Consider the following 23,396-nt stretch of genomic DNA (forward strand, 5'->3'; position numbering starts at 1 on the left):
TCAAAAAAAAAAAAAAAGAACATCTGGATGTCGTACAATAGCTTCTTGCAAGATATCAAGAAGCTGATCAGCAAAGAAAAGCTCGGTAATCTTCCTCGCGTCTTGTGGCACCAATCGAAACGAAACAGAGCCACTGACTCCATCGTGTAGCATCGCGATTCCATTTTCATCGAGCTTTCGCTTCTTCAACATATCCATGGTCGAAGATAGCAGCCAAGGAACTTTGTGGGAAGAATGAGTGAAGTTAGAAGAGATCACATGTTCGTAGGACATAATTAAGCCTAGCTCTTTTTCCTTAAAATATAACTATAGCATTGGTACACCAAAAGAAATTAAACGTATTCGTCAAATTCATAGTTTAATTGATTAGAGTAGATGAGAAAACCATTTGCTGTTTCATACCCGACTTTTTTCCAATCACGTGAAACGTAAAGGTAAAACATATTTGTAACTAAACCATATTTTTCTTTCTTTCTTTCTCTCGTGTTTGTTTTAGAACCTAATCTGATCTGAATATTAACACACAAAAAGATGATAAATGAGAACATATAACAAATCATGAAATGAGATGAGAACATACTTCTCTAGAAAATTTTCTAAAATATCCGAATCAATTGATGGCGAACAACTAAACAGTAGAATACAATATGTATATTAAACAGAAAATCAAACGCTAAGGAATTAAAAATCATGAAAAGATTATTAACACGAGAGATGAGAACTTAACTCTCCGAAAATTTGTCCTAAAACATCCATTTCAATTTTCTCGCAAAGAATTAAAACTTAGAACACAATATATCAAATCAAACGTGTATGAATTGAACTTAAAAATTTACATGTTACATCAGCATCTAAATTTTTATAAATTAATTCACGACTTATGGATTAGTATGTATATTCAAAAAAATAGTTGGCACGATCAAAAAAGAAACATTAGGTAGCTATAATCTGATAGTGAATTAAATGAAAAGTATTTATAAAAAACTAAGAGGCTGCTCATGATTTAGGATTTTACCTTTTTACAATTTCCAGAAACACACAAAATAAGAAAATTTATTTTGTGAAGTTACATTAACATTTATATCCAATATTACACACTAAAAAAACGAAACCACCATATATTCATTATTATAAACATATGGCTTATTAATCTAAATCTGTTAAACTATATATCTAAATCTGTTAATCTAAATCTGTTAAATTATATAAATATGTTATTATAAACATATCCTTTTATTATATAAATCTGTTAAATTATATATCTAAATCTGTTATTATAAACATATCCTTTTATCTTCTAAATCTTACTAATCTAAATCTGTTAAATTATATAAGGGTGTTTAAAAAATGGATATATATGTTTTTGTCCACAAATGAATATATACATTTATATCGATTTTTTTTATATACTTTCGTAAATGTTAATTGATGACATGTCCAACCGTAATTTGCTGTTTAAAATTTTATGTGGACGGCATACGAATCAAATAGCCTCGACTTTTCTATAGTATAAATTGTATGTAACTTGTAGGCTCTCTCTAAGGCGGAACGCTCCCCTACCGATGTATTTTGACATCCCACAGCTTCGGCCCATGTAGTCTATTGGTTATTTTTGTGGTTCAGTTTAAATTTTAAATACATGTATTTATCCTCAAACTTTTTTTTTTGCGATTCTCAAACTATTTAATTCAAATCCAGAAACGGTTTATTTCTCCCCAAAATACATGTATTTATCCATGTTAATTTTTTTATTTCTTTGGCTTAAGTAATAATTAGATCAATACATTTTAGACCAATAAACGTTTGAACGTCTTTTTGCATCAGAACGTGAAATTAATGTCAAACGCAAACGCATGTACAAATCCTGAACAAACATACCGCTTAGGTGATGGATGGTTGCGTAAGAACAAAACACCTTAAACGGCAGCGTTTTGTAGGAGCACCGCTTCGCACGTTTCTTCCATATCTCTGATCACGTGATAGTCGTCTTCTTCAGATCTTTTATCACTTTCTTCTTCCCGGAGAAAATTTGGCCCTAAATCACTTTCCCGGGAAAATCAAACTCTGGGGAAAGAGTTGAAACAATGTCACAAGGCGATACAGTACCGCTTCATCCATCGTCTCAATCAGACATTGACGAGATCGAGAATCTGATTAACGAAAGCGTCCAATCAGGTCCCGGAACCGTTCTCGCCGCTCGTCCACCGAGCCCAACCAGACCTTCGATTCCAGTATCTTCTTCTTCTTCTTCTTCTCCGTTTATGCAATCGAATCTTCCACCGCTTCATCCGTCGTCATCAGCTCAGAAAGTGACACATGTCCCCGTTCCTCCGCCTCTTCCGGCGGTAAGTAACTCCAGCAATTTCCAAGGAGCGAGTGCTTTTGGATCTCCGCCTAATACGTTGACGGAGCCTGTGTGGGATACTGTGAAGCGAGATCTGTCTCGGATCGTGAGTAATTTGAAGCTTGTGGTGTTTCCTAATCCGTATAGGGAAGATCCTGGGAAGGCTCTTAGAGATTGGGATCTTTGGGGTCCGTTTTTCTTCATTGTGTTCTTGGGTCTTACTCTTTCATGGTCAGCTTCCGTCAAGAAGGTTAGCTCTCAGATCAGTAGCTAGTTTCTCTCAGCTTTAAGCTTGTGTGATCTAAATGTGATCTGGAACTTTAGCTTTTAGGTATCTGATAGAGTTCTTTAGAATGTCTCTGTTACAGAAAATGAGTGGGATTAAAGATAGCATTTCACTTCATTGCATTAAGATTGTTCCTTCAATTGTGAATTGTTTGATTATAGATGGAACACGATGACGGGAAACAAGGATTGAGTTACAGAAAATTAGGAGTTTTTAAATGGGAGTGAAGATAGCATTTCCACTTCTTTGCATTAAGATTGTTCTCCAATTGTGATTTTTTAGATTATAGAAGGAACATGATGAAGAAAAATGAGGACTGTTCTTGTGGCATTGCTTCTCACTTGATTCTTAGGCTATAGGTTATATAAAGCTTCTTTCTTGTACAGTGGATCATGTAGGATTTTGACTCACAAAGTAGCACTTTGGATGCACTATTCTGAGTTATTAGCATGTAGGTCTGATTAAAGGATTGAATTTGAATCTGATGTAATTACAGCTTATCTTGCCGATATTGAGTGGCTTTTCATAGAATGCTATCTATTATCTATCAGAATTCGTCTTTGTCTCATACCTTTTCCCTTTGATTCCAGTCCGAGGTATTTGCAGTGGCATTTGCACTATTAGCAGCCGGGGCGGTGATCCTTACACTAAACGTGCTTCTCCTGGTAAACCACCACTGCTCTCTCCTTGTATCTCGTGCAGATGTTTTTCGTTTGATCACATACTTACAACCATTATGTTGTGTCATGAACAGGGTGGACATATAATCTTCTTCCAAAGCTTGAGCCTTCTAGGTTACTGTTTATTTCCGCTAGACGTTGGAGCCGTGATCTGCATGTTGAAAGACAATGTGATACTGAAGATGGTGGTTGTGTCTGTAACCCTTGCCTGGAGCTCATGGGCTGCTTACCCTTTTATGAGCTCAGCGGTTAACCCAAGAAGAAAAGCACTCGCTCTATACCCCGTCTTCCTCATGTATGTGTCAGTCGGTTTTCTCATCATAGCCATCAATTGAATCCCCAATTTTGAGAAGAAAAAGGGAATCATCACAGGTATTCTCAGGAATCAGCTTGGATAGAAATTTTTCATACATACACAAACCATCCTGAGTTCTGATGATCATGTATAAACATGTTTTGTTACCCTTTTTTGTGGGTTTGGTTAAAAAGAAGATCATCATTTGTATGTGCCCCGCTCTATCTGCATTAAGCTTACATTTATCTTTTTGGCCATAAATACAATTTTTTTACCAAACATTACTTCATATGGTTTCTCGAGATAGTATCGACATGCAATTTTGTTGGTCGTCCACCCAACCCTAAACACGTGTTATAGTATTAACATGGAAATGTGGAAACCAGATCACAACCATGCTAAAACAAGGGTTAAATTTTATTTAGTAATCATTAGCATAATCGAATAGATTATGAACATATTTTTGATATATAATAATACCAAATTCAATATTTGCTTTAAATTTATATTTATATTTTGGAATCGCAATAAAAAAATTGTTTACACAATCCATCATTCGTTATTTTCAAAATTATTCTACTTATTTTATTCATTTCAAAATTATTCGAATACATTAATGAACATCATTCATTTTTCAATTTTTTTTTGTTATTCAACTTATTTATTCATTTTTATTTATTTATTCAACTTTTTAATTTTTATTTTGTTGTTAGCTTCCATTTGCATATGCTTCGTATCGTATATCATCACTTCCAGTTTTTTACCGGTTGGGGGGGGGGGGGGGGAAGAAGCAGAGATGATTCGTCAACAAACAAAAACGAATTTATTTTGAACCAAACCGGATGTATATTTTAAACCGAAATCAAACCGGGAAAACCTGTATTGACGAGCCCTCTTCTTCTTCAGCTAGTGAGAGGCTGCCTCACTTGCTTGCTGGTTTGATACTGCCAAGTTTTTCGCTTTCTCAGCTCTTCCTTCGATGGTAATCTTCAAATTCCTTTCCTTTAGACCCTTATTAATCTTATTGCTTTTGTAATAGACTTGGTTTAGTGTGTTTTTTGTCGTAGCGAGTTTAATCTTGTTGCTGGTTATTGTAAGGTTGGTGCTTTGAATATCATGTCAGAGACTGGTGATTTATGTGTAGAACTTCCCAAAGATGATCCCTTTTATCACCACAAAAAGGTTCAATTTCCTAATTTCTCTGCTCTTCTGTTATCTCAATACTCAAAGCCATTAGCTTTTTTTTTGCCTTATAGTCTAAAGATCAGATTTTTCATGTGCCAAAGTCTTAAAATATTACACTGTTTAGTTTTTCTCATGTTTTGTTTGAGTTTTTATGAAAATGAATTTTCTTATGATTTTGTGTCTGTAGAAGTTCTTGAGTTGCAAAGGTTTATGCGTAAAGGAAACATTGAACCTCAGTGGATCATTATCTCAACAACTGTTGAATGCTGCATTGGAAAAGTTGCTTCATTTTGGACGAATAGTTAATCTCGATAAGGTAAGCAAACATCGTAGGCCATTGTAATGCATGTGAAGTTGCTTAGATGATGGATTGAGTGAAATGCAGGTGGAAGTTTACTTTGGTGAGGATGCTTGCACTCCTGCAGGAATTTACAGTGTTAGAAACGAAATCTCAGCTCTCAGCTGGATCCTTTCGCTTATACCGGTTTCTTGTAAGATGCAAACACAAGTTGATACCTTTGAAGCTCTACGAGCTGCTTTAAAAGGTAGAATCAATGAGGTTGTTGGAGCTGAAAAGGAGAAAGCTAGAGTTGTTGATAGCTATAGATGCGAAAAGGAAAGCAAATTAGTAGAATGGGGTCAGGACAATGGAGTCAAAACCAAATTGCAGATAGCTCGTAAGCTTAACGGTTTTTTTCTGTTATGAAGTTATCAACAGAGATTTAAGTTTATGACAATGTGTTTTATAAATTTGGATAGAAATTGATGGCTATGGACGAGGAGCTATAGCTAGCGAAGACTTGAAATTTGGCGATGTTGCTTTAGAGATTCCAGTCTCAAGTATCATTTCGGAGGAGTATGTGTACAACTCCGACATGGTATATCATTTGAGTTCATCCTGATTTAAAGATTGCGTCAGTTTCATCATAGCAATGCTATATGATGAGTGTTCTCTTGTCTTCAGTACCCAATATTGGAGACGTTTGATGGCATTACATCTGAGACAATGCTGCTCTTATGGACCATGAGGGAAAAGCATAACCTGGACTCGAAATTCAAACCATACTTTGACTCTCTGCAAGAGAATTTTTGTACCGGTAAAATTGTTTGGAGAACTAAATATTCAATTCTTGTAGCAGTGTTTGTTTCAAAGAGACAACAAACATTGATTCTCTCATTGCAGGTTTGAGTTTTGGGGTTGATGCAATCATGGAGCTTGATGGTACATTGCTTTTAGATGAAATAATGCAAGCTAAAGAGGTGTGACTTGATCCCATCTCTTATCTTTTGGTTCTGTGATTTGTATTATGTTCTTGATTCCATTGGCAATTGTTTGTATATCTGCAGCTTTTGCGTGAGAGGTATGATGAATTGATTCCTCTTTTATCGAACCACCGGGAAGTATTTCCACCGGAGCTCTATACATGGGAACATTACTTATGGGCTTGTGAGTTGTATTACTCAAATAGCATGCAAATCAAATTCCCAGATGGAAAGCTGAAGACTTGCTTGATTCCTGTCGCCGGTTTTCTCAACCATTCTGTATGTGTCTTCTCTCGTTCTGCCTCTGGTATACTAAGTAATTCCTATCACTATCCGGAATATGATAATTTGGCGGGTTTTGCAGATATACCCACACATAGTGAAATATGGAAAAGTAGACATTGAGACGAGTTCCTTGAAGTTCCCAGTCTCAAGGCCTTGCAACAAAGGGGAACAATGTTTTCTTAGCTACGGAAACTACTCTAGTTCGCATCTGTTAACATTTTACGGATTTCTACCAAAAGGGGATAACCCGTATGATGTCATTCCCTTAGGTAGTTTAACCTTACCTCATTCTGAGATCACTCAGGCTTACATGCTTTTTTTGCTTTAAGTTGTATCTCTTCCTTGCAGATTTTGATGTCATTGATGATGAAGACATCGAGACCGAGTTTTCTTGGACAACTCACATGTTACGCGGGACTTGGCTATCGAGTAATCACAACATCTTCCACTACGGCTTGCCTACTCCATTGTTGAACTACTTGCGCAAAGCTCATGGTCTTGTTCATCATTCTGAAACAGATGTATATATTCTTCATCACCTTCGTATAACTACATCTATATCTCTATGAATCTAACACTTAAGATATTTTTCTCATTTCTTGATTCTTTTAAGTTATGGAAGAACTTGGAAGTTGAGATAGGAGTACTTGAGAATCTCCAATCCACATTCGACGACATGATGCAAAATCTTGGCGATGCAGATTCTATCGACAGGTATCAGTAGTTGTCTTGTCATGATATACAAAAGCTGAAACAGAGTGACCAATTACTTAGTAATCCGTCTGGTTTTACACTTTTACAGAGAAAACGCGGATTGGGATGTTAAACTAGCGATGGAGTTCAAAGAGCGGCAGAGAAAGATTGTCTCATCCATTCTTGATTCATGTTCTGCAGGTATCAAACTAGTTCAAGAATCCATAACTAACCCACCGGTTTAGCTAAGGTAGAATGAGATGAGAACCTGATCTTGGATTCAGCTTATACTGTATTATGAAATGTATCTTCTTGACAAAGTTAAATTGTGTGAGTTAAAAGACTTTAGTTCAATTTTAGTTACATTTTAGTTACATTTTAGTTACATACTTCCTCTGTTTAATCTCATTAGACACCTCTTTTTTTCTTGCTTATATAATTGCTTCATATCCACGTAATCTCATTAGACACCTCTTTATATAATCTCATTAGAATTTATAAATTTATGTACTTACGTACGTACGTACGTGTGCGACTAACCCTAGACAAATTAACCGAATACTCTTTTTTTTGCAAATGCATCACGCATGGTACCCTAATAGTGGTGTCTCCATCATTTGTCATTACTTTCTGAATGCAAAATGAGTAATCAGATTCATTAACATTTGACTAATACTATATTTTCTCATATTTTTTGTGGGCATAGAGAATTATCAGTATTTTGAGCATATTATAAAAGTAATCTCAAATGGGAAACATAACAAATAATAAAAAAGAATGAAAAAGTTGATGTGGCTGCTGGTGGCAGCAAATTGGCGGACCCCATCTTCCAGGTTACATTCTTGTCGTTTTCCAGCTTCTTAACACAGAGCTATAATCTCATGCACCAAAGAGCATACTAATATCCTATGTCTCCGAGTAATAATCAGCCACGTTTCTATAATAGACACAAGTTGGTGTGACACTGACAAGAAAATAAATAAGATTTATAGAAAGTGGGAACAGAACACAAAAAAAAAGCTGAAACAAAGAGTTCGAGAAAAATTTCGATTCTCTTGCTCGTAAAAGCTTCTTTTGATTCTCTTTGACTCTGTTTTGTGGATAGCTCCTGAAGAAGAAGAAGATGATGGTAGTGAACAGCTTTGATCTATGGCAAAAAGATGTTTTCTTCTCTGCAGCTGAAGAGGTTCAAAAATCTACAGATATGTATGGTTTCTTGTTAGATTTTGATCTTGTAATCTCTTCTTTGAGCTTAGCTTTTGATCTTGCATAAATTAAGAGATTGAGATGTGTTTAATTTGCTATTGTTCTTTACTTGGATTTTAGAATGGAGTCTGCTTATAGATTGTGGATTAGAGAGAAGAAAGATGAGATTTGTAAGGAACTTCAAGCAGCTTTAGGTACAGCTAAATGGCAGGTACAATAATGTTTCTTGAAACATTTCTGGTTTAGTTGTGTTCTTGTTCTTGTCTAGTTCTTGAAAAGTTTTGAAACTGTGTTGAATCAGTTGGAGGAGTTTGAGAAGGCAGTGAGATTGAGTCATAAACGGTGTGGGGATAATGATTCTTCATCCACACGGCATAAACAGTTTGTTACCGCTATTGAAAACCAGATTCATCGCGTAGAAACTTCTCTGCAAGAAGCTTATAGTGAAAATGGGAAAAAGCCTCTCCGTTGGGTTGATCTTAATGAAGAAGAGCGTGATGACTTAGCAATGTTTCTCTCTGGATCTTCTCGAACTTCACAGAGTTTTAGTGGTGAGAGCAGCATCAAGTCGAGAGAGTCTACTAATAGTTCTCTAGTTGAAAACGTTATGGAAGTTTCAGCTAAAGTAACATTCAAGAAAGCTAAAGTTTATGGTGATGGCTCTGAGTGTGTCATAGACATTGAAGAAAGAGTGACACCTGGCCAAGCAGAGAAATCAGTTGGGCTGAGAAGAATATGGAGTTCACCAAATTTCAATTCTTTGAGAATTATAGTTCCTGGTGGTGATAATGAAGAAGAAAAGGAGACATTGGTGGCACAAATAGAAGCGACGCCTAAAGTTAAAGGAACTAAGTCTGTATTGTGGATGCAGAGACTTCCTGATCATAATCAGGTGAGTGTGTTGATATATAAGCTTTAGTCATGGTAGGAGGAAGTAACTTACTTGTTCAGTGTTTTTTTCAGCTCTTTGACAAGACCGGTTGCTTTCAAAATCCGATACGCTTACCGTTTAATCACCCGATCAAGTTTATTGTTTCCTTATTGCTAATGGTGTTTCTACTATGTGAGTCACTTCAGTTTTTTTTCTTAATGAATCAATACTTTGCTAAATATATAGATTTTGGTCTTGAGCTTGTTAATATTGCTAACGAGCATTGCTTTTTCCCCTGTTTAAACCGATGCAGTACCCTTCGTAGTGTATTTGTCTTGAGAATTTTACCACGGTTCGAAACTGTCAAGAAGCTGCTAAAGAGATCAGCTTTCGCGTCTAATGGTTAGGATTCATAATCCCACAAGAACAAACAGAGATTAAAAAGCTTTACATATGTTACTTTTAACTTGTTGCTTTGGTTCTTCAGGGAACGTATAGAAACATTGAAACGTGTAAGATTAAGTAAAGGGATTAGAGTTTATATTACGGCTTTGGCTACCGTTGATAAAGATGTAAATGCAATATTCGTTTCGTAGATGTTTGACAATACAATGCCATAAGAATCAAGATTTATGCCATGTTTTTATGAACAATTTCTTAACTACATTTCAAAAGAGTTTGCTCTCTAAACCAACAACTTGGAATCTTGGTACTTGGATTTTGTCCCTAACTTTATATTGGGCCTCTAACTTTATGACCAAAGAAGGTCCAAGTTTTGTTAGTACAAAAAAAAAACAGTTTACATACATCTCTCAGTCACCTCCATTGATTATGCAGTAGAATCTGCCTTGTACACTCACAAAAAAATATAATAAATTTTACTTTTTAAATAAAATAAACGTCTTTGTTATGATAAAATTTACATCTTTTCTATAGAATCCTTTCAATATTTTATATTTTAAAGACAGTAAATTTATATAAACTTATCATAAATAATTAGTATGATTTTATAATTTAAGAGATTATTATACCTAACTCAGAAATTGGATTTCAAATAATAATATACTCAAATAAACGTTTGTATGCTATATTATACAGTAAAACCTCTATAAATTAATAACGTTGGGACTACAAAATTTTATTAATTTAAAGAGGTATTAATTTATTGATAAATTAATATTTTATTAATTTATAGAGAGATTTTTCCAAATTTAGTAATTTTTTACAAATTTTTATAAGATTTCTTTCATTATAGAAAATATCTTTCTAAAACAAGTTACAAATAAAACATAATAATAATGTATAAAACATAATAACACCAAAAGTTTTAATACAGTAAAATATGAAAATTATAGTCAAACAAAGAACAAATATGAATTTAAGCAAAAAATTATTATAAATCTATTTTAAAGAATTTTTATACATAATATATATATATATATAATTGATACATTTATATAATTATTAACTTATGATATTGATGGGACCATATATTTACATAGAACTTTCAAAAAAATTATTATCTTATTGATTTATCGATTTGTGTCACTTTTTACATTAGTCCTAACTCGTGACTGGAAAAATTTATTAATTTTTTGAGGTTCTACTGTATATAATACTTAAACTGATTAATGAGATATATCCATTTAATAAATTTATAAATAAATTTAAATTAAAAATAAAATGGAATGATAAAGATTTTTTTTAACAGAGTTTTCTAGCACTTAATCTTCTTTGCTTCCCTTTATTTACCATAACCACAATTCTCATCTAATTGTCAAACCTTGATCTTCAACTCAAATTGAAGCTAAACCATGTTCTTAAACTTGACATGTGTTTTAAATAAATACCACTTTGTTAACACAGTTTTTAATCAACACTATATTCTGCCAGACTGCCATCATATCATTTTTGCAAGGAAATTTTCTCAATATGATTATCTACCTAAATGATACTATATTTTAACATATAAGGTTACGTTTTGATTCTGTAGTTTATGGAAGAATCCTTATAATATTATTCCTAAACTACCTTCCCTGTTTTATTTCTACTCAAAAACCCTTTTTTTTTTTTTTTTTTTTTGTAAATCTCACTTTCTTCTTCTCTCTTCAGGCTGTGAATATTCTGATTTCTGACTAAGCTCTCTACAATTCTCTCTCATGGCCTCTTCTCTCGACGGTAATTTTCTTTTTGGGACAGTTTTTAGAAATTTAGTGCTTTCGCTTTAAGATGAAGCCTTGGACTTGTTAGAGATTTTTTTTTCTTTTTCAACTCTTGATGATCGGCTTATATATAGTGATGCTTTTACTCATAATTTACTAGTGAATTTTTATTATCGTGTTTTACTTTTCAAGATCAATTTGTTGTTTGCTTAATTTGGTAATGGAAAAGTCTTTTGTCAAAAAAAAAAGCTATTGGTGGGTCATTTTACTATTAGCTATTGGTGGGTCATTTTACTTCACGCAGGAGCTGCAAGTAACTCTAATTTGAGTGATGATAAAAAGAAACGAAGGAAAAACCCTAAGCCTCGGCACTTAAGTTCGTATGGGAAGCGTAATAACACTCCAGTTCAACCCTCAGGTAAAAACATGTTTCACACAAGTTATTTTTCATTTACACTATTTTTCAGTTTCTCACACATTATATTGCAACAATTTTTTCATTAGAAACTGAAACCAAGAGCCAAGGCAAAAGAGTTTGCTTCAACAACTCTGATGTAAGACAGATGAAGCAAAACACTTCTTCTAGAGAAAATCAGTTTGGCATAAAAGAAACTGTCTTGGAGAATTTCCCCAACGTCACTCCTCAGTTTATGTCAGACCAAATCAATGGCCATCAAGATAAACCTGAGAAGGCGAAGAAGAATCCGGAAAGCTATGGTTTAGGGCTTGAGCAATGTGTGAAGATCATAAGAAAGCTTGAGTGTTCAGGTTATGTTGAGAGCACTTTTAGACAAAAGTTTTTGACTTGGTTTAGCCTACGAGCTACGAGTCAGGAGAGAAATACTGTCACGACATTCATGAATGCTTTCAATGATGATTCAATGGCTCTGGCTGAGCAGCTCGTTGACACATTCTCTGATTGTATATGGAGCAAGGGTTCTGTGATTGGCGATCGCGATGGAGGTGGCAGTAGTGGTGTCTCATGTAAGAAGCCGCGACATTGATTAGAAGAGATTATGTAGGCATTCTTTGCAGTTTCAGTCTTTTTTTTTTTTTTCTTTGGGATCACGTAAAAAGAATTCAACTTTTTTTTTAAAATTTTTCATTAGCATTTTCATGGACATCACAATTTGGTGCTGGATATGGATTTTCTCTTTTTCTAGTGTGTTGTATTTTTTTTCTTCCCGATTGTTGAAAGTTCAAGATAATAACCATATCAAAACAAGCTATTTGTAAAGAAGGATTTCTTACCAATATATCCCTCGCAAATTGGCTATAACTAGCTAAGGAGTTGTAAAAGGAAAAACAATCCTCGCAAATCAGTTCTTTCAAACTAAAGAAACTCACAAAGCTCTTTCAAAATTTGCAAAAGTGTTAATTAGCAAATCTCTTGCAAATTTTGACTAGCAAATCCCCATGAATATTGTGAAGGATTTACGACTTTTATATAATTTCAATTTCTTTTTAAAAGAGTTTGGTTTTGGATTTGGATGAGTTTAGAATTGATCGGTTGCTTTATCAAAATTGTGTTGATCATCTTTAGAATCTTGGAAAATGTTATAAAAAATTATTAACGAGGTTTTGAAAATTATGTTGCTATCTTTATTACGCCACATAAATATCAAAATGTGCGATGTCGAGTATACCAATGCCCAATTTCACATTTAGCATATATACAAATAGTATAATATTTGTATAATGTTACATATACTACAATTTTCAAAAAATGATACATAATTTAATTTATAATACACAACGAGTCACGACGAAGATATTGCTCTGCACGACTCCAACGAACTAGCTAGAGTAAAAAACGTTGCTAAGTCTTACGTGGCATCTCCCGCCCAACAATTCAGCAAAGTTAGTTATTGAATGCTGTTTAGTTATTCTCAGTAATGCGATAGACCCAACGAAACTATAGACGACCACTAATAATAATACACGTAAGCAAAAATCGAACCACTAAACAATCACGTGAAGAAACACGGATACATTGAGTGCACCGTTACGTACACAATCAAACCAATTATAAATGATTTAATTTAATTGTCTGTTCACTCCCCAAGATAGATCTATCCAAGAGAGACACACATTCACTGCTTTTGACTCACTTTTTTAATCTTTTTGGATTTTGGTGAAAAAGTTTAATTTGTCTCTTTCTCTATTTATCTCCGGCGTCAATTTCACGGCGGCTACACGACGGTTATCGATGTCATTGACTGTACCGGAGTTCGATTTCAGAGTAATTCTTCTCTCTTTATCTATCATTCTCTCTCACTGCTTCACGAAATCTCTCTTAAGCTTCATTTGTTGTGTTTGCTTCTTTTATAGTTGACGCCACAGTTTGGTTTCTCACAGTCACCGATCGGGTGAGTTTTCTCGTCATTTCTAGGTTTTTTGTTCTCCGATTGGATTCGATTTTTACTCTGTGTATCCATCAGGGAGCGTAATTTCGCGGATGTTGATAATCTGGAGAACTGTATTAAGTATTTGAATCAGAGCTTAGTCACCTCTGGATTCTCTGCTTCGCTTGACCTCTTCGCTACCGATCCTGTGCGTTTTAATCATTCTCTAATTGTTTTTTTTCGTTTATCGATTTGTTTGATGAAGCTGATTCGATGAACTTGTATTAGGTTTCGATTGCTAGAACTTGCAATTGCGTATACGCTTTGATTCAACAGAGGCAACGAGATGTGGAATTTAGAGAATCTGCTAATGATCAGAGACAACGGTGACTATTTTGTTTTTTTTATCTGAATGTTGATTTTTCTATGTGCATTGTGAATTAATGGATGTTGTTAAACTAATTTAGTAGCTTCATTATGATAGTGTTCATTCTTAAGCATGAGATTGACTCTGTGAGATAGATCATGCTATGAATATGTTTTTGGTTTAGATTTAGACATGAAACCCCTGTGATCTAGATTTTGTTACTGTTTTTGGTTTTATGTGTGTTTAGAATATAGTTATAGTGAACTTCTTTTGGGAGCAAAGAAGAAGACAAAAATGCTTGAGATAAAGTTACTGAAATTGCCATTTTTGTTGCATCTATGAAGCTTTCTGCATGTGATATGTCATTGTTTTTACCAAGTTCTTGTTTACTTCAGACTTTTATCCGATATGGCGAGACTCGAAGCAAAAGTTGAAAGGCTTGAGACTCAATTGCAAGCTAAAGAAAGGGAACTTGGTTCGGTGACAAGAACGGTAAGAGATATATATCCGAGGTTGGAATATGGACAACATGTAATGATGGATCATGACATACTTTTTTTGGTCAGGAAGCAAAAAATACAGCGGCTTTAAAGACGCAGAATGAGAAGCTTCAAAAAGAGAGAGATGAGTTTCAACGAATGGTGATTGCTAACCAGGTTTGAATCGTTGCTTAATACCAGCTCGAATTCTCAGTTTTTTTGTGATGCGGATCATGTTTCAAAGAATTTGGGAATGCTGATGCAATGCTTTTTGAACATTTTGTTATTGTTTGTGTATGAAAGCAAGTCAAGACCCAACAATTACATGAAACAAAAAAGAAAGAAAAAGAGTACATAAAGTTACAGGTATGGGTTCACATAGCAAGTTCAGAGTGTTTGTAATATAGGTTCAATCTTAATTAATTAAAAATTGATCTTGTTTTAGGAGAGGTTAAACCAAGTGTTGATGGAGAAAAAGAAGGAAACGAGATCAGGCATGGAGATTATGAATCTACTCCAGGTACTATATGCGATTTGAAATAACTATTATCGAGTTTTCTTAGACTATCCTCTTTCGCTAATGAACATTTTCCTGTAAATATATGCACAGAAAGAAGGGAGACAGCGTGGAACATGGAGTGGGAAGAAAACTGACTCTGATTTCTACAAAAAAATTGTAACCACCATGACAATTTAGCTTTCTCAGGCCTTATATTTCATTGAATCAATGTGTTACTGACACATATGGCGCAATATGATATTTTCAGGTGGATGCATATGAGGCGAAAAATCAAGAACTGATGGCAGAGAACACTGATCTGAGAGCGTTACTACGATCAACGCAGGTTAGTTTGCTTATTCTTGTCTGAGAAAACTTTTGTGAAAGAATCTTTTATGATCTTTGTATTGAAGACTATGCTACGTTTTGACAGGGTGACATGCGTTCTTTCTTGAATGCTTCTGGTGGATTAACCAACCAATCTTTGGTAGCTAATGGAAGACACGGTGCAGACCCTTCTCAGTCTCCTTTGGGCGGGAAGACGGTACATAAATCTCATTATAAGCTAATTCAATTTTCAATCGATTCCTGTTGTATATACACAGCCAAAACACCAGTACATATCAACAAGAATGAATATCGGTATTGACAGGACGTTTTTGACCTACCTTTTCGTATGGCACGAGGTCAAATAGAAGATAGTTTACGCTCTAAGATGGTTTCCATCAAGGTAAGAAACAGTCTAACCCGAGTTTACACCTTTTAATCTGTTATAGCTGCTCATATACTAACCTGTTCCGTTTTTTTGTTTGCTTCGATTACTGAAGGAACGTATGGGTCAGTTAGTAGATGCACAAAAAGAAGTATCCATTACTTCAGAAGCGTCAGAGAGGGAACTTGAACTTGAAGCACAACTCGTCGAGGCACGCAGCATTATTCAAGAACAGGTATTTTAAAACATATCCTTCTTTGATTTCTCTGTTCTTATGATTATCTCTAGAAACATTACAAATTTACAAAATCTTCTGATGCAGGAATCTATAATGTCCAAACATTTACCTAAGACAGATCGGAGAAGGAACTCAGCTCCTCCACATTCTTCTGTCAACGGACTGCGTGGCTGACTAATTAGATTGTGAATCTCAGGTTCAAAATATCAAATCTCTTCCTGTAATTTGATCTTGCTAAACAAAGAAATGTTTTATGAACTTATAAAAAAATTTAAATGAATGTGGATTCGTATTTGTAACGTTGTACAGAACACTTGCAGACAGCAAGCTGCAAGCTGTAGAGTATTATAGATGGAGAGATATGTTTTATATCATAATATAGATGCCTTTCTTTATAAAAGAAATCGAATTATTTCATGTGTGTTCCCAAATCCCAAATGCAAGCAATCTTAATGATAGACTGATTGTAGACAGACTCAACTATGTTAGTACAAGTAGTACAAAAGTTTATGTAAAAAAAAAAAATAATTAAATTTTGGAGACTTTGATGACAAAGTTATATACTACACCATAATACGATGGTCTGAAAAAACAACACACAACAAAAATTGGTTGATACAATAAAAATTAGATTAATAAATATATACATATATGATTATTCAAATTAATGATACTAAATTAAAATTGATAGGGGCATATTGTTAGAGTTTTTCATCACCATATCTATATATACATTTTTGCAACCATTTTAACAAATAAATCTTAGAGTTGGACTTATTTACAACCCAATGCCATTAGCATTAAATCTTTTTTTCAAAATAATTAGTTTTACTTTAAATTCTTAATTTAAATTGTCAATCACATTATCAATCAAATTTAATCCAAACAAACTTCACATCAATCCCTTAAAATTAGCATAAAAGTATTTTGTTAACAATATTTTAAAACAAAGTTTTTTGTTTAAATAAATATTGTTCTTACTAAACTTTTTTTGTTTAAATAAACAAATCATGTATTTGAACTTATTTACAATGTCATGCTACTGACATTAATTATTTAGGCATGAAAATATTTAATTAAAGATTTAAATCTTCTAAATTCTTGCTTTTAGAGTTATTATATCATTACCTAAAAGACAAAAAATATTAATTTTTTAATTATTATTATTTATATATTTAAAATTCATAAAACATTATTAATAATTAAATTTATAAAAAGTTTAATATATCAAAAAAAATTAACATCATTATATAATATATAGAGTTTAAAAAATCTCAAAAACAAATTCGTCATATTTTGTGATTCGAAATTTTAAGAATGAACATATATTAACTAACTGGCGAAAAATGTGTGGGTTCAACGTCCCACAACGAATAAAATATTTTGACAATGATTCATAAACATATTATAAATAAGATCAACATTGATAAAATAAATAATTTTTTTTTGTGGACGGGTTTGGCGGGACGGGTTTGGCAGGACGTTACTTAGTAACAATTGTAAACTATAAAATAATTTACAAATTTTATATATATTAATTTAAAAAAATGAATTGTCTTCGCGGTGTACCGCGGGTTAAAATCTAGTTATTATTATAAACCTAGCATGCATACTTAGCCCTGATGCATGTCATAAGCTTGCTTTAGCAACACGAAAGCTAAAAGGCATAATGCTTTCTTGAGATAAGAATATGTTTTGTTTCATAAATATAGATATTTTTCAAAATAAAATAATCGGATTGTTTCATGATTTTCAGATAACTTATTCGACCCAAGATCAATTCAGTACCCAAATATGGAAGGTGGAAGGAGGTAAGTTCTACAAATACATTCGTAACCCCAAGTTCTCCAACAATGACAAGATCTGAGAAAGATATCATCAACAAATCTATGTAAAATAACATACTTAATCATGATATAAACATTTTTATACTTGGATTATCCACACGAAAGAAAGAGTTTTGCTTGAGCAACAAAATGTGTTCAGAAGGTACCCCCACCGGTATTTCTTACAAAATTAAGGGTACATTTTAGTAATACTTATTAAGTTACATTTCAGTTTCTGAATTTTTTTAAAGATCATGAGAGTAATCGTTGAATACAAATCCAAAAATCCTTCAATAAGACTTAACAATTGTAGTTCTTTTGTTTAAACTTTTACTTCTTTTTTTTATCATTCTTAAGGAAAAATTACAAAATTATCAAAAACAAATCAGAGATAAATTATTTCTAGATAACCACTAATATGGATTATATTCTAGAGTTTCATGTAAATTATGTAATACAAATATTTTTGGATGATCTAGATAACCACTAAAATGGATTATATTCTAGAGTTTTGAGGATACACCTTTTTTGTAATATATATATAGTCTGGATTCAAATATACTTATATAGACAGGTGCAAACAAAAAAAAAAATCTATTCATGGTCAATAAGTGAAAGACTACAAATCTAAAACTTATTAAGAAAAGAAATCTACATTTTGATATCATACTGAATTTGATTATATTTCATTTAATTAAAAAAAGTTTTTAATAGTGTATGATTAAGAAGTAAAGTTAAAATTAATTATAATTTAGGGGTCACATTTTAAAAAATTGTTTTAGACCACCAATTATTGAGAGGTCCCGCTTAAATGTTGAAACTAAATCTCATATATCTAGAGTTTTGAGGATACACATTTTTATAATATATACAGTCTGGACTCAAATATACTTACTTATATAGACATGCACAAACGAAAAGAAAATATCTATCCATGGCCACACCAACCGAATAGCTAAAAGTTTAAAACTTATTAAGGAAAGAAATCTACATTTTGATATCATACTGAATTTGATTATATTTCAATTAATTAAAAAAGCTTTCAACAATGTATAATTAAGAAATAAAGTTCAAATTAATAAAAAAATTAAGGGCCACATTTTAAAAAATTGTTTTAGACCGCCAACTATTTCAGAGGCCGCGCTTGAAACTAAAATCTCGTATCTTCTAGGGTTTTGAGGTGCACCTAATTTTCCTATATAAAGAATTTTTACATACATTTTCGAAATCGCCGAAAAATAGGAGAGAGCGAGAGTTCATGGTTTACATCAACCGAAACTCGAATTCTTATTAAGGAGAAATTCATTGTAGTTTTGTTGATCTATATCTTGTTTCGCATACGGATAGATCTTCTGCGGACCACACCATTTTTTCCGCTCATCAACTTCAAGGGGATAATTTTACACCATTTCAATCTCATAAGGTATCTTCACATCCCTATTTGATTTGTTTCACTACATAGCGAGCATAATACTTTTGAATAAGTTGTAAATTTTCATGTAATAATTGTTTTTAAAGTGTTAGAGACAAAGGGCATGAACTTGTTAATGTTCCAGATTTGATTTTCGTATGAAAACTATTTTACATAACCATCATGTGTAGTGAATCTTTTATGTATTCAATTCAACGAGATCTTCATATTAAGATTTTGAAGAAAAGAAGAATAAATCTATACATCATAATTTAAATATCTACATCTAATATATACTAACAATTTGGTCACTTGGAGTTCATTGCCAAAAGTTATGTTTTTCAAAGAAAGTTCACTGCCATCCTAGTGATTCTAAACTCTTAGGATATGAATGGTAGACAATAGGAGGAAAAGGATAAGGTAAAAACTTTTAATGAAATTGTTTTGACTAATATTTTGGGGGTGAAAAAATATCACTACTCTAGGACACTATTTCGATTAAGACAACTATTAAAAGAAAATCATTTTCATTTTTAAATGAATAGTTAACTTACAATATTCTTAGCAACAACAAGTTTCACTAACATAAAACAAAGCTCAATCTCGTCTTTAAGTCAAGTAAAACTTTGATTTATTTTATTCATCAACCTAAATTACCATTCAACAAATTTTCATAACCTAATGTAAAATGTAATTCTAAAAAAAAATACGAATGACATGCAAAGTATCATGTGTCCCTACATTTATAAAAACTCTCTTGTTTCGTCTTCTTCTTCTCCAGTCTCTCCGTTCAACAAAAATTGAATCTTTTTGACATAGTTTGTATAAGAATCATTGTATTTGGTATTCTTCTTCTTCTTTTTCGCGAACGATTACTCTAGTCACAATCTTATTTTCTCTGTTTGAGTTCATATATACCCACAAGTTTTCTTTTCAAAGTCTCAGTTTTTTTTTTGCTTTTTCTATTTCATTGCAGGTTTTCAAGATTCCGAGTATATACTTTGGGTTTGATCAAGCTCTCTACTACTTTCTTTCATGGCTTCTTTTCATAAAGGTAACGTTTTTATTTGGATTCTGCATTTCATAGTTTTAGAAAGTTTTAGACTTTTTTCTGACTCGTGAAGATGAACGTAGCGTAACGATTGTTTTAATCTTGATTTTACATCCTAGAGTTGTTTTATTTGGAAAGTTACATGATTGTGAGTGCTAATTATATTGGTTGATGTGTTGTACCATAAAAGAGGAAACTTTCTTTGTCTAAGATGTTCTTGGAACTTATAGTAATGAATGTGGATTCACTACTTGCTTTGTCTTTGTGAATGAATGTGGAAACATGTATCTTGTTCTCTTCTGGGTTTTGTGAGCTTTTGTATTGTTGTTTCTAGTTCTCTGGCTCGTTGATGTCTCAGCAACATGTAGAATTTGAGTTGTTTTGTTCTGCGGTTGTAGTTGAGGTTTCTTTGTGTTACTGTACAAGGTACCAAATTAGATTTTCTAGTTGCATAAATTTTGATCTGAAATGAAGTTTGGTAAACAAGCTCATGTAGCTTTTATTTTTGTTGATACATTGTTATTTTAGGACACAATAAGCTTGTTTTTTCTTCTTCATCCAGGAGCTGCAGGTGACTCAATGGGAAGCAGTAAAATGAGTTTTGATCAAAGAAGACAACTTGTCTTGAAGCTGTCGAAAGAATCCGAGAGAGAATTTAAAGAAGTCTTGAAGGACTGGAGCTGCAACGAGATTCGAGAGCTCTTACGTGCAGAATCAAAGAAAGATATAAAGTACACCGGTTTGACGAAAGATGAGATCATCACAAGGCTTTTCAACATTGTATCAAAGAAAAACACTAGAGATCATGAGGTAGAAGAGATAATTCCATCACCAAAAAGACAGAAAAGAGATCTTGTGACTCCATTAGCTAAAGCTAAAGGTAACGAAACATGTTCTTTAGTAGTAATTCTCCATTTATAGCATTCTTCTGTTTCTATATCCTAACATGAACATAGCATAATTTGATCAGGCAAGGGTAAAATGTATTGTCAGAACTTGGCTTGCCAGAATAAACTAAGAGAGGAAGCCACTTTTTGCAAAAGGTGCTCTTGTTGTATCTGCTTTAAGTATGATGACAATAAAGATCCTAGTCTCTGGTTAACCTGCAATTCAGATTCTCAATTCGACGGTGAATCTTGTGGATTATCTTGCCATTTAAACTGCGCTTTCGACAGTGAGAAATCGGGTCTGAAAGAGGATACGCCGAGTAGTGATATTGATGGATGCTTCAACTGTGTTTCCTGTGGGAAAACAAATAGCAAAATAGAGTAACTTCAATCAAACTATCTTCTTCCATTATGATACAATCTTTGATGGTTATTAAGTTTCTAACTTTTGTTTTCTTCTCAGATGTTTGAAGAAGCAACTGATCATTGCAAATGAAGAAAGAAGAGTAGGCGTGTTTTGTTACCGCATTCTCTTGGCTCATAAGCTTCTCAAGGGCACAAAGAAGTACATAATAGTATCTGAAGAGGTGGAGAAAGCTGTGATGCATCTGAAAAATGAATTTGGTGTTCCCATTTCTTGTCTTCCATCGAAGATGAGTAGAGGGCTCGTTAACAGACTTTGCTGCGCTGAGAAAGTCAAGAAACATTGCTCTTCTGCTTTGAAAGAGCTTGATGGTCTTCCACTGCCTTCTACTATCCAAGGTAAGATCAACAAACACTTATGATCACAAAACACTATACTTGTGGTTTCTTCTTTCAGTGCTTGATTCGATATAAATCACAGGATCAATGAAGATCAGAATTGAGTCTGTACTTGCAACTTCTGTGACTTTCGATATTGAAGCCGAAGAATCTTTCTCATGGGGAGATACCAATCATTACCGCATGGTGTATCGTAAGGTCTCAGAGAAACATTCCTCAAAGGATTTGACTCGTGAGTTGTTCAGTACATCAAGTCACCAAAGGTTTACAGTCATGGAACTTACTCCAGCTACAGAGTATTGGTTCAAAATAGTTTCCTTTAGCGGCGTCGAAGAATTGAGCGTAGATGAATTCATAGTCTCTACAAAAACCCTCCAAGACGAAGAAGTGGCAGCAGTTTTATTGAATATGTCAAACTGCAACAATGCCAACAAAATGGAGAAATCAGGAAGCTGCAGTTTTGGGTTTGAGGAATGTGTGAATCTCATTAGGCAGCTAGAGTGCTCAGGTCAGGTCAAGAGTGATTTCAGAAAGAAGTTTCTGACGTGGTATTGCTTAAAGGCAACGGATAAGGAGAAACATGTTGTAGAGATCTTTGTGGATACTTTCAAAGACGATAAAGAAGCTTTGGCTAAGCAGCTCATTGATACATTCTCTGATTGCATAACAAGGAAGCATCCTGAGATTGGTGGTGGCAGTGAGTCTGCTGGAGTGTCTTTGATTCTGCTGCAGGATTGATTAGAGGAGATCTGATGAGAAGCATTGACTCAAGTTTTAAGTCTTTTTTTCGTTCTTTCAAAACTCTCTTTTGGACCATTTAGAAAGGATTCAACTTTGTTTTTCTTCTTCAGTTGGGATTTTTTAGCATTATTGAGAAACCTCAGAGTTTGATGATTTGTTTTGTTTTTTGGATATTTATGAGTTAGTAACTTTTCTTGAAGCACAAGTTTGTGGTATTTTTTTTGTTATTACTTATTAGGATGTTTCGGTAGTCTTGGAAATATCATCCGTTTTGTTTTGTTGTGAAACCGAACACAACCCGGAAACCCTACGTTTCTCTACCATCTAATTCAAATTGAAAGGTTTGGTCTAAAACTTTAACTAAAAGAAAAGTGAAACGACGTCGGTTCAAGTTAGTGGTGAACCTGGATCTTGTTGTTGAAGTGGGCTCTCGGTGGATGAAGCCCAACTAGACCCACTGAACTAGACCCACTCATCAAAATTCTTGTGTTCATTGATAGTTTAGATTCTGGTTCGAAACTAAAACTTAGAGGCAAGTCGTTTCCAAAAGACATTCAATAAAAATTATAATGATCTCTTGCATTTTTCAAAAAACATTAAGTTAAATGATTCACACCTTCATTTAACCATTATCAGCGACCCAATTTGTACTCTTTCTGTTCTTAGAAAAAATGTTTTTTTTTGGTTTTCATTTAGTCTATAGTTGCTTTGTACTACATAGTCTATGGTTAACATACTTTCTAGTTTCCACACTTTAATAGATTGCAATTCACTATTGTTAGCTTTCAAGTTAACATAATTACCCTCA

At 33.5% G+C, this 23,396-nt stretch overlaps 7 protein-coding genes across 11 annotated transcripts; 6 read left to right on the top strand and 1 right to left on the bottom strand.

The window, feature by feature from the left end:
- AT2G18830 (RNA-binding (RRM/RBD/RNP motif) family protein) lies at positions 1-198 on the bottom strand (the record flags this gene model as incomplete). The annotated part of the gene is made up of 1 exon (NM_127439.1): positions 1-198. The coding sequence occupies one exon, from the start codon at positions 196-198 to the stop codon at positions 1-3; it is 198 nt and encodes a 65-aa protein (NP_179473.1).
- Positions 199-1,902: 1,704 nt separating this feature from the next.
- On the top strand, positions 1,903-3,888 carry AT2G18840 (Integral membrane Yip1 family protein). Its single transcript, NM_127440.4, has 3 exons — positions 1,903-2,594; positions 3,221-3,295; positions 3,385-3,888. The coding sequence occupies exons 1-3, from the start codon at positions 2,085-2,087 to the stop codon at positions 3,643-3,645; spliced, it is 846 nt and encodes a 281-aa protein (NP_565442.1). The 5' UTR covers positions 1,903-2,084; the 3' UTR covers positions 3,646-3,888.
- A 508-nt stretch (positions 3,889-4,396) lies between these two features.
- Positions 4,397-7,559, top strand: AT2G18850 (SET domain-containing protein). 2 transcript variants are annotated; one of them, NM_127441.4, is made up of 12 exons: positions 4,397-4,587; positions 4,704-4,787; positions 4,978-5,106; positions 5,176-5,467; positions 5,550-5,668; positions 5,755-5,887; positions 5,974-6,050; positions 6,138-6,332; positions 6,418-6,607; positions 6,687-6,859; positions 6,952-7,052; positions 7,141-7,559. In NM_127441.4, exons 1-12 carry the CDS (start codon positions 4,585-4,587, stop codon positions 7,274-7,276), a joined length of 1,632 nt encoding a protein of 543 aa, NP_179475.3. In that variant the 5' UTR covers positions 4,397-4,584; the 3' UTR covers positions 7,277-7,559. The 2 variants fall into 2 exon arrangements, with proteins under 2 accessions (NP_179475.3, NP_001189551.1); NM_001202622.1 differs by having other exon boundaries at positions 4,500-4,587; positions 6,687-6,838; positions 7,141-7,547.
- Positions 7,560-7,738: 179 nt separating this feature from the next.
- AT2G18860 (Syntaxin/t-SNARE family protein) lies at positions 7,739-9,803 on the top strand. 3 transcript variants are annotated; one of them, NM_127442.4, is made up of 5 exons: positions 7,739-8,237; positions 8,358-8,448; positions 8,539-9,129; positions 9,201-9,300; positions 9,422-9,803. In NM_127442.4, the coding sequence occupies exons 1-5, from the start codon at positions 8,155-8,157 to the stop codon at positions 9,445-9,447; spliced, it is 891 nt and encodes a 296-aa protein (NP_179476.2). In that variant the 5' UTR covers positions 7,739-8,154; the 3' UTR covers positions 9,448-9,803. The 3 variants fall into 3 exon arrangements, with proteins under 3 accessions (NP_179476.2, NP_001324552.1, NP_001077915.1); NM_001084446.1 differs by having other exon boundaries at positions 8,038-8,217; positions 9,422-9,771; NM_001335613.1 differs by having other exon boundaries at positions 8,539-9,300.
- A 1,464-nt stretch (positions 9,804-11,267) lies between these two features.
- Positions 11,268-12,465, top strand: VEL3 (vernalization5/VIN3-like protein; the record flags this gene model as incomplete). Its single annotated transcript, NM_127443.2, has 4 exons — positions 11,268-11,286; positions 11,500-11,688; positions 11,775-12,254; positions 12,434-12,465. The coding sequence occupies 4 exons, from the start codon at positions 11,268-11,270 to the stop codon at positions 12,463-12,465; spliced, it is 720 nt and encodes a 239-aa protein (NP_179477.2).
- Positions 12,466-13,342: 877 nt separating this feature from the next.
- Positions 13,343-16,320, top strand: AT2G18876 (Afadin/alpha-actinin-binding protein). Of its 2 annotated transcripts, NM_179650.1 has the most exons (14): positions 13,369-13,512; positions 13,602-13,639; positions 13,712-13,823; positions 13,904-14,001; positions 14,378-14,474; positions 14,549-14,638; positions 14,765-14,827; positions 14,907-14,981; positions 15,072-15,137; positions 15,229-15,306; positions 15,394-15,504; positions 15,613-15,690; positions 15,788-15,907; positions 15,995-16,320. In NM_179650.1, the coding sequence occupies exons 1-14, from the start codon at positions 13,480-13,482 to the stop codon at positions 16,082-16,084; spliced, it is 1,149 nt and encodes a 382-aa protein (NP_849981.1). In that variant the 5' UTR covers positions 13,369-13,479; the 3' UTR covers positions 16,085-16,320. The 2 variants fall into 2 exon arrangements, with proteins under 2 accessions (NP_849982.1, NP_849981.1); NM_179651.2 differs by having other exon boundaries at positions 13,343-13,823.
- Positions 15,986-22,792, top strand: VEL2 (vernalization5/VIN3-like protein). Its single transcript, NM_127444.4, has 8 exons — positions 15,986-16,106; positions 17,667-17,721; positions 19,084-19,159; positions 20,124-20,201; positions 20,761-21,078; positions 21,169-21,466; positions 21,549-21,847; positions 21,930-22,792. Exons 4-8 carry the CDS (start codon positions 20,183-20,185, stop codon positions 22,583-22,585), a joined length of 1,590 nt encoding a protein of 529 aa, NP_179478.4. The 5' UTR covers positions 15,986-16,106; positions 17,667-17,721; positions 19,084-19,159; positions 20,124-20,182; the 3' UTR covers positions 22,586-22,792.
- The last annotated feature ends 604 nt before the right edge of the window (positions 22,793-23,396 follow it).

The sequence above is a fragment of the Arabidopsis thaliana genome, chromosome 2, assembly GCF_000001735.4.
Source record: "Arabidopsis thaliana chromosome 2, partial sequence".
Taxonomy (NCBI): Eukaryota; Viridiplantae; Streptophyta; class Magnoliopsida; order Brassicales; family Brassicaceae; genus Arabidopsis; species Arabidopsis thaliana.

Coding starts and splice junctions, on each gene's coding strand:
- AT2G18840 (NM_127440.4), top strand. CDS start 2,085: ATGTCACAAGGCGATACAGTACCGCTTCATCCATCGTCTCAATCAGAC. Junction 2,595..3,220: donor GGTCAGCTTCCGTCAAGAAG/GTTAGCTCTCAG, acceptor CTTTGATTCCAG/TCCGAGGTATTTGCAGTGGC. Junction 3,296..3,384: donor CACTAAACGTGCTTCTCCTG/GTAAACCACCAC, acceptor TGTCATGAACAG/GGTGGACATATAATCTTCTT.
- AT2G18850 (NM_127441.4), top strand. Junction 5,107..5,175: donor GAATAGTTAATCTCGATAAG/GTAAGCAAACAT, acceptor AGTGAAATGCAG/GTGGAAGTTTACTTTGGTGA. Junction 5,669..5,754: donor ATGTGTACAACTCCGACATG/GTATATCATTTG, acceptor TCTTGTCTTCAG/TACCCAATATTGGAGACGTT.
- AT2G18860 (NM_127442.4), top strand. CDS start 8,155: ATGATGGTAGTGAACAGCTTTGATCTATGGCAAAAAGATGTTTTCTTC. Junction 8,238..8,357: donor GTTCAAAAATCTACAGATAT/GTATGGTTTCTT, acceptor CTTGGATTTTAG/AATGGAGTCTGCTTATAGAT. Junction 9,301..9,421: donor GCTAATGGTGTTTCTACTAT/GTGAGTCACTTC, acceptor AAACCGATGCAG/TACCCTTCGTAGTGTATTTG.
- AT2G18876 (NM_179650.1), top strand. CDS start 13,480: ATGTCATTGACTGTACCGGAGTTCGATTTCAGA. Junction 13,824..13,903: donor ACCTCTTCGCTACCGATCCT/GTGCGTTTTAAT, acceptor AACTTGTATTAG/GTTTCGATTGCTAGAACTTG. Junction 15,138..15,228: donor CTGATTTCTACAAAAAAATT/GTAACCACCATG, acceptor TGATATTTTCAG/GTGGATGCATATGAGGCGAA.
- VEL2 (NM_127444.4), top strand. Junction 21,079..21,168: donor TCCATTAGCTAAAGCTAAAG/GTAACGAAACAT, acceptor TAATTTGATCAG/GCAAGGGTAAAATGTATTGT. Junction 21,467..21,548: donor AAAACAAATAGCAAAATAGA/GTAACTTCAATC, acceptor TTTTCTTCTCAG/ATGTTTGAAGAAGCAACTGA.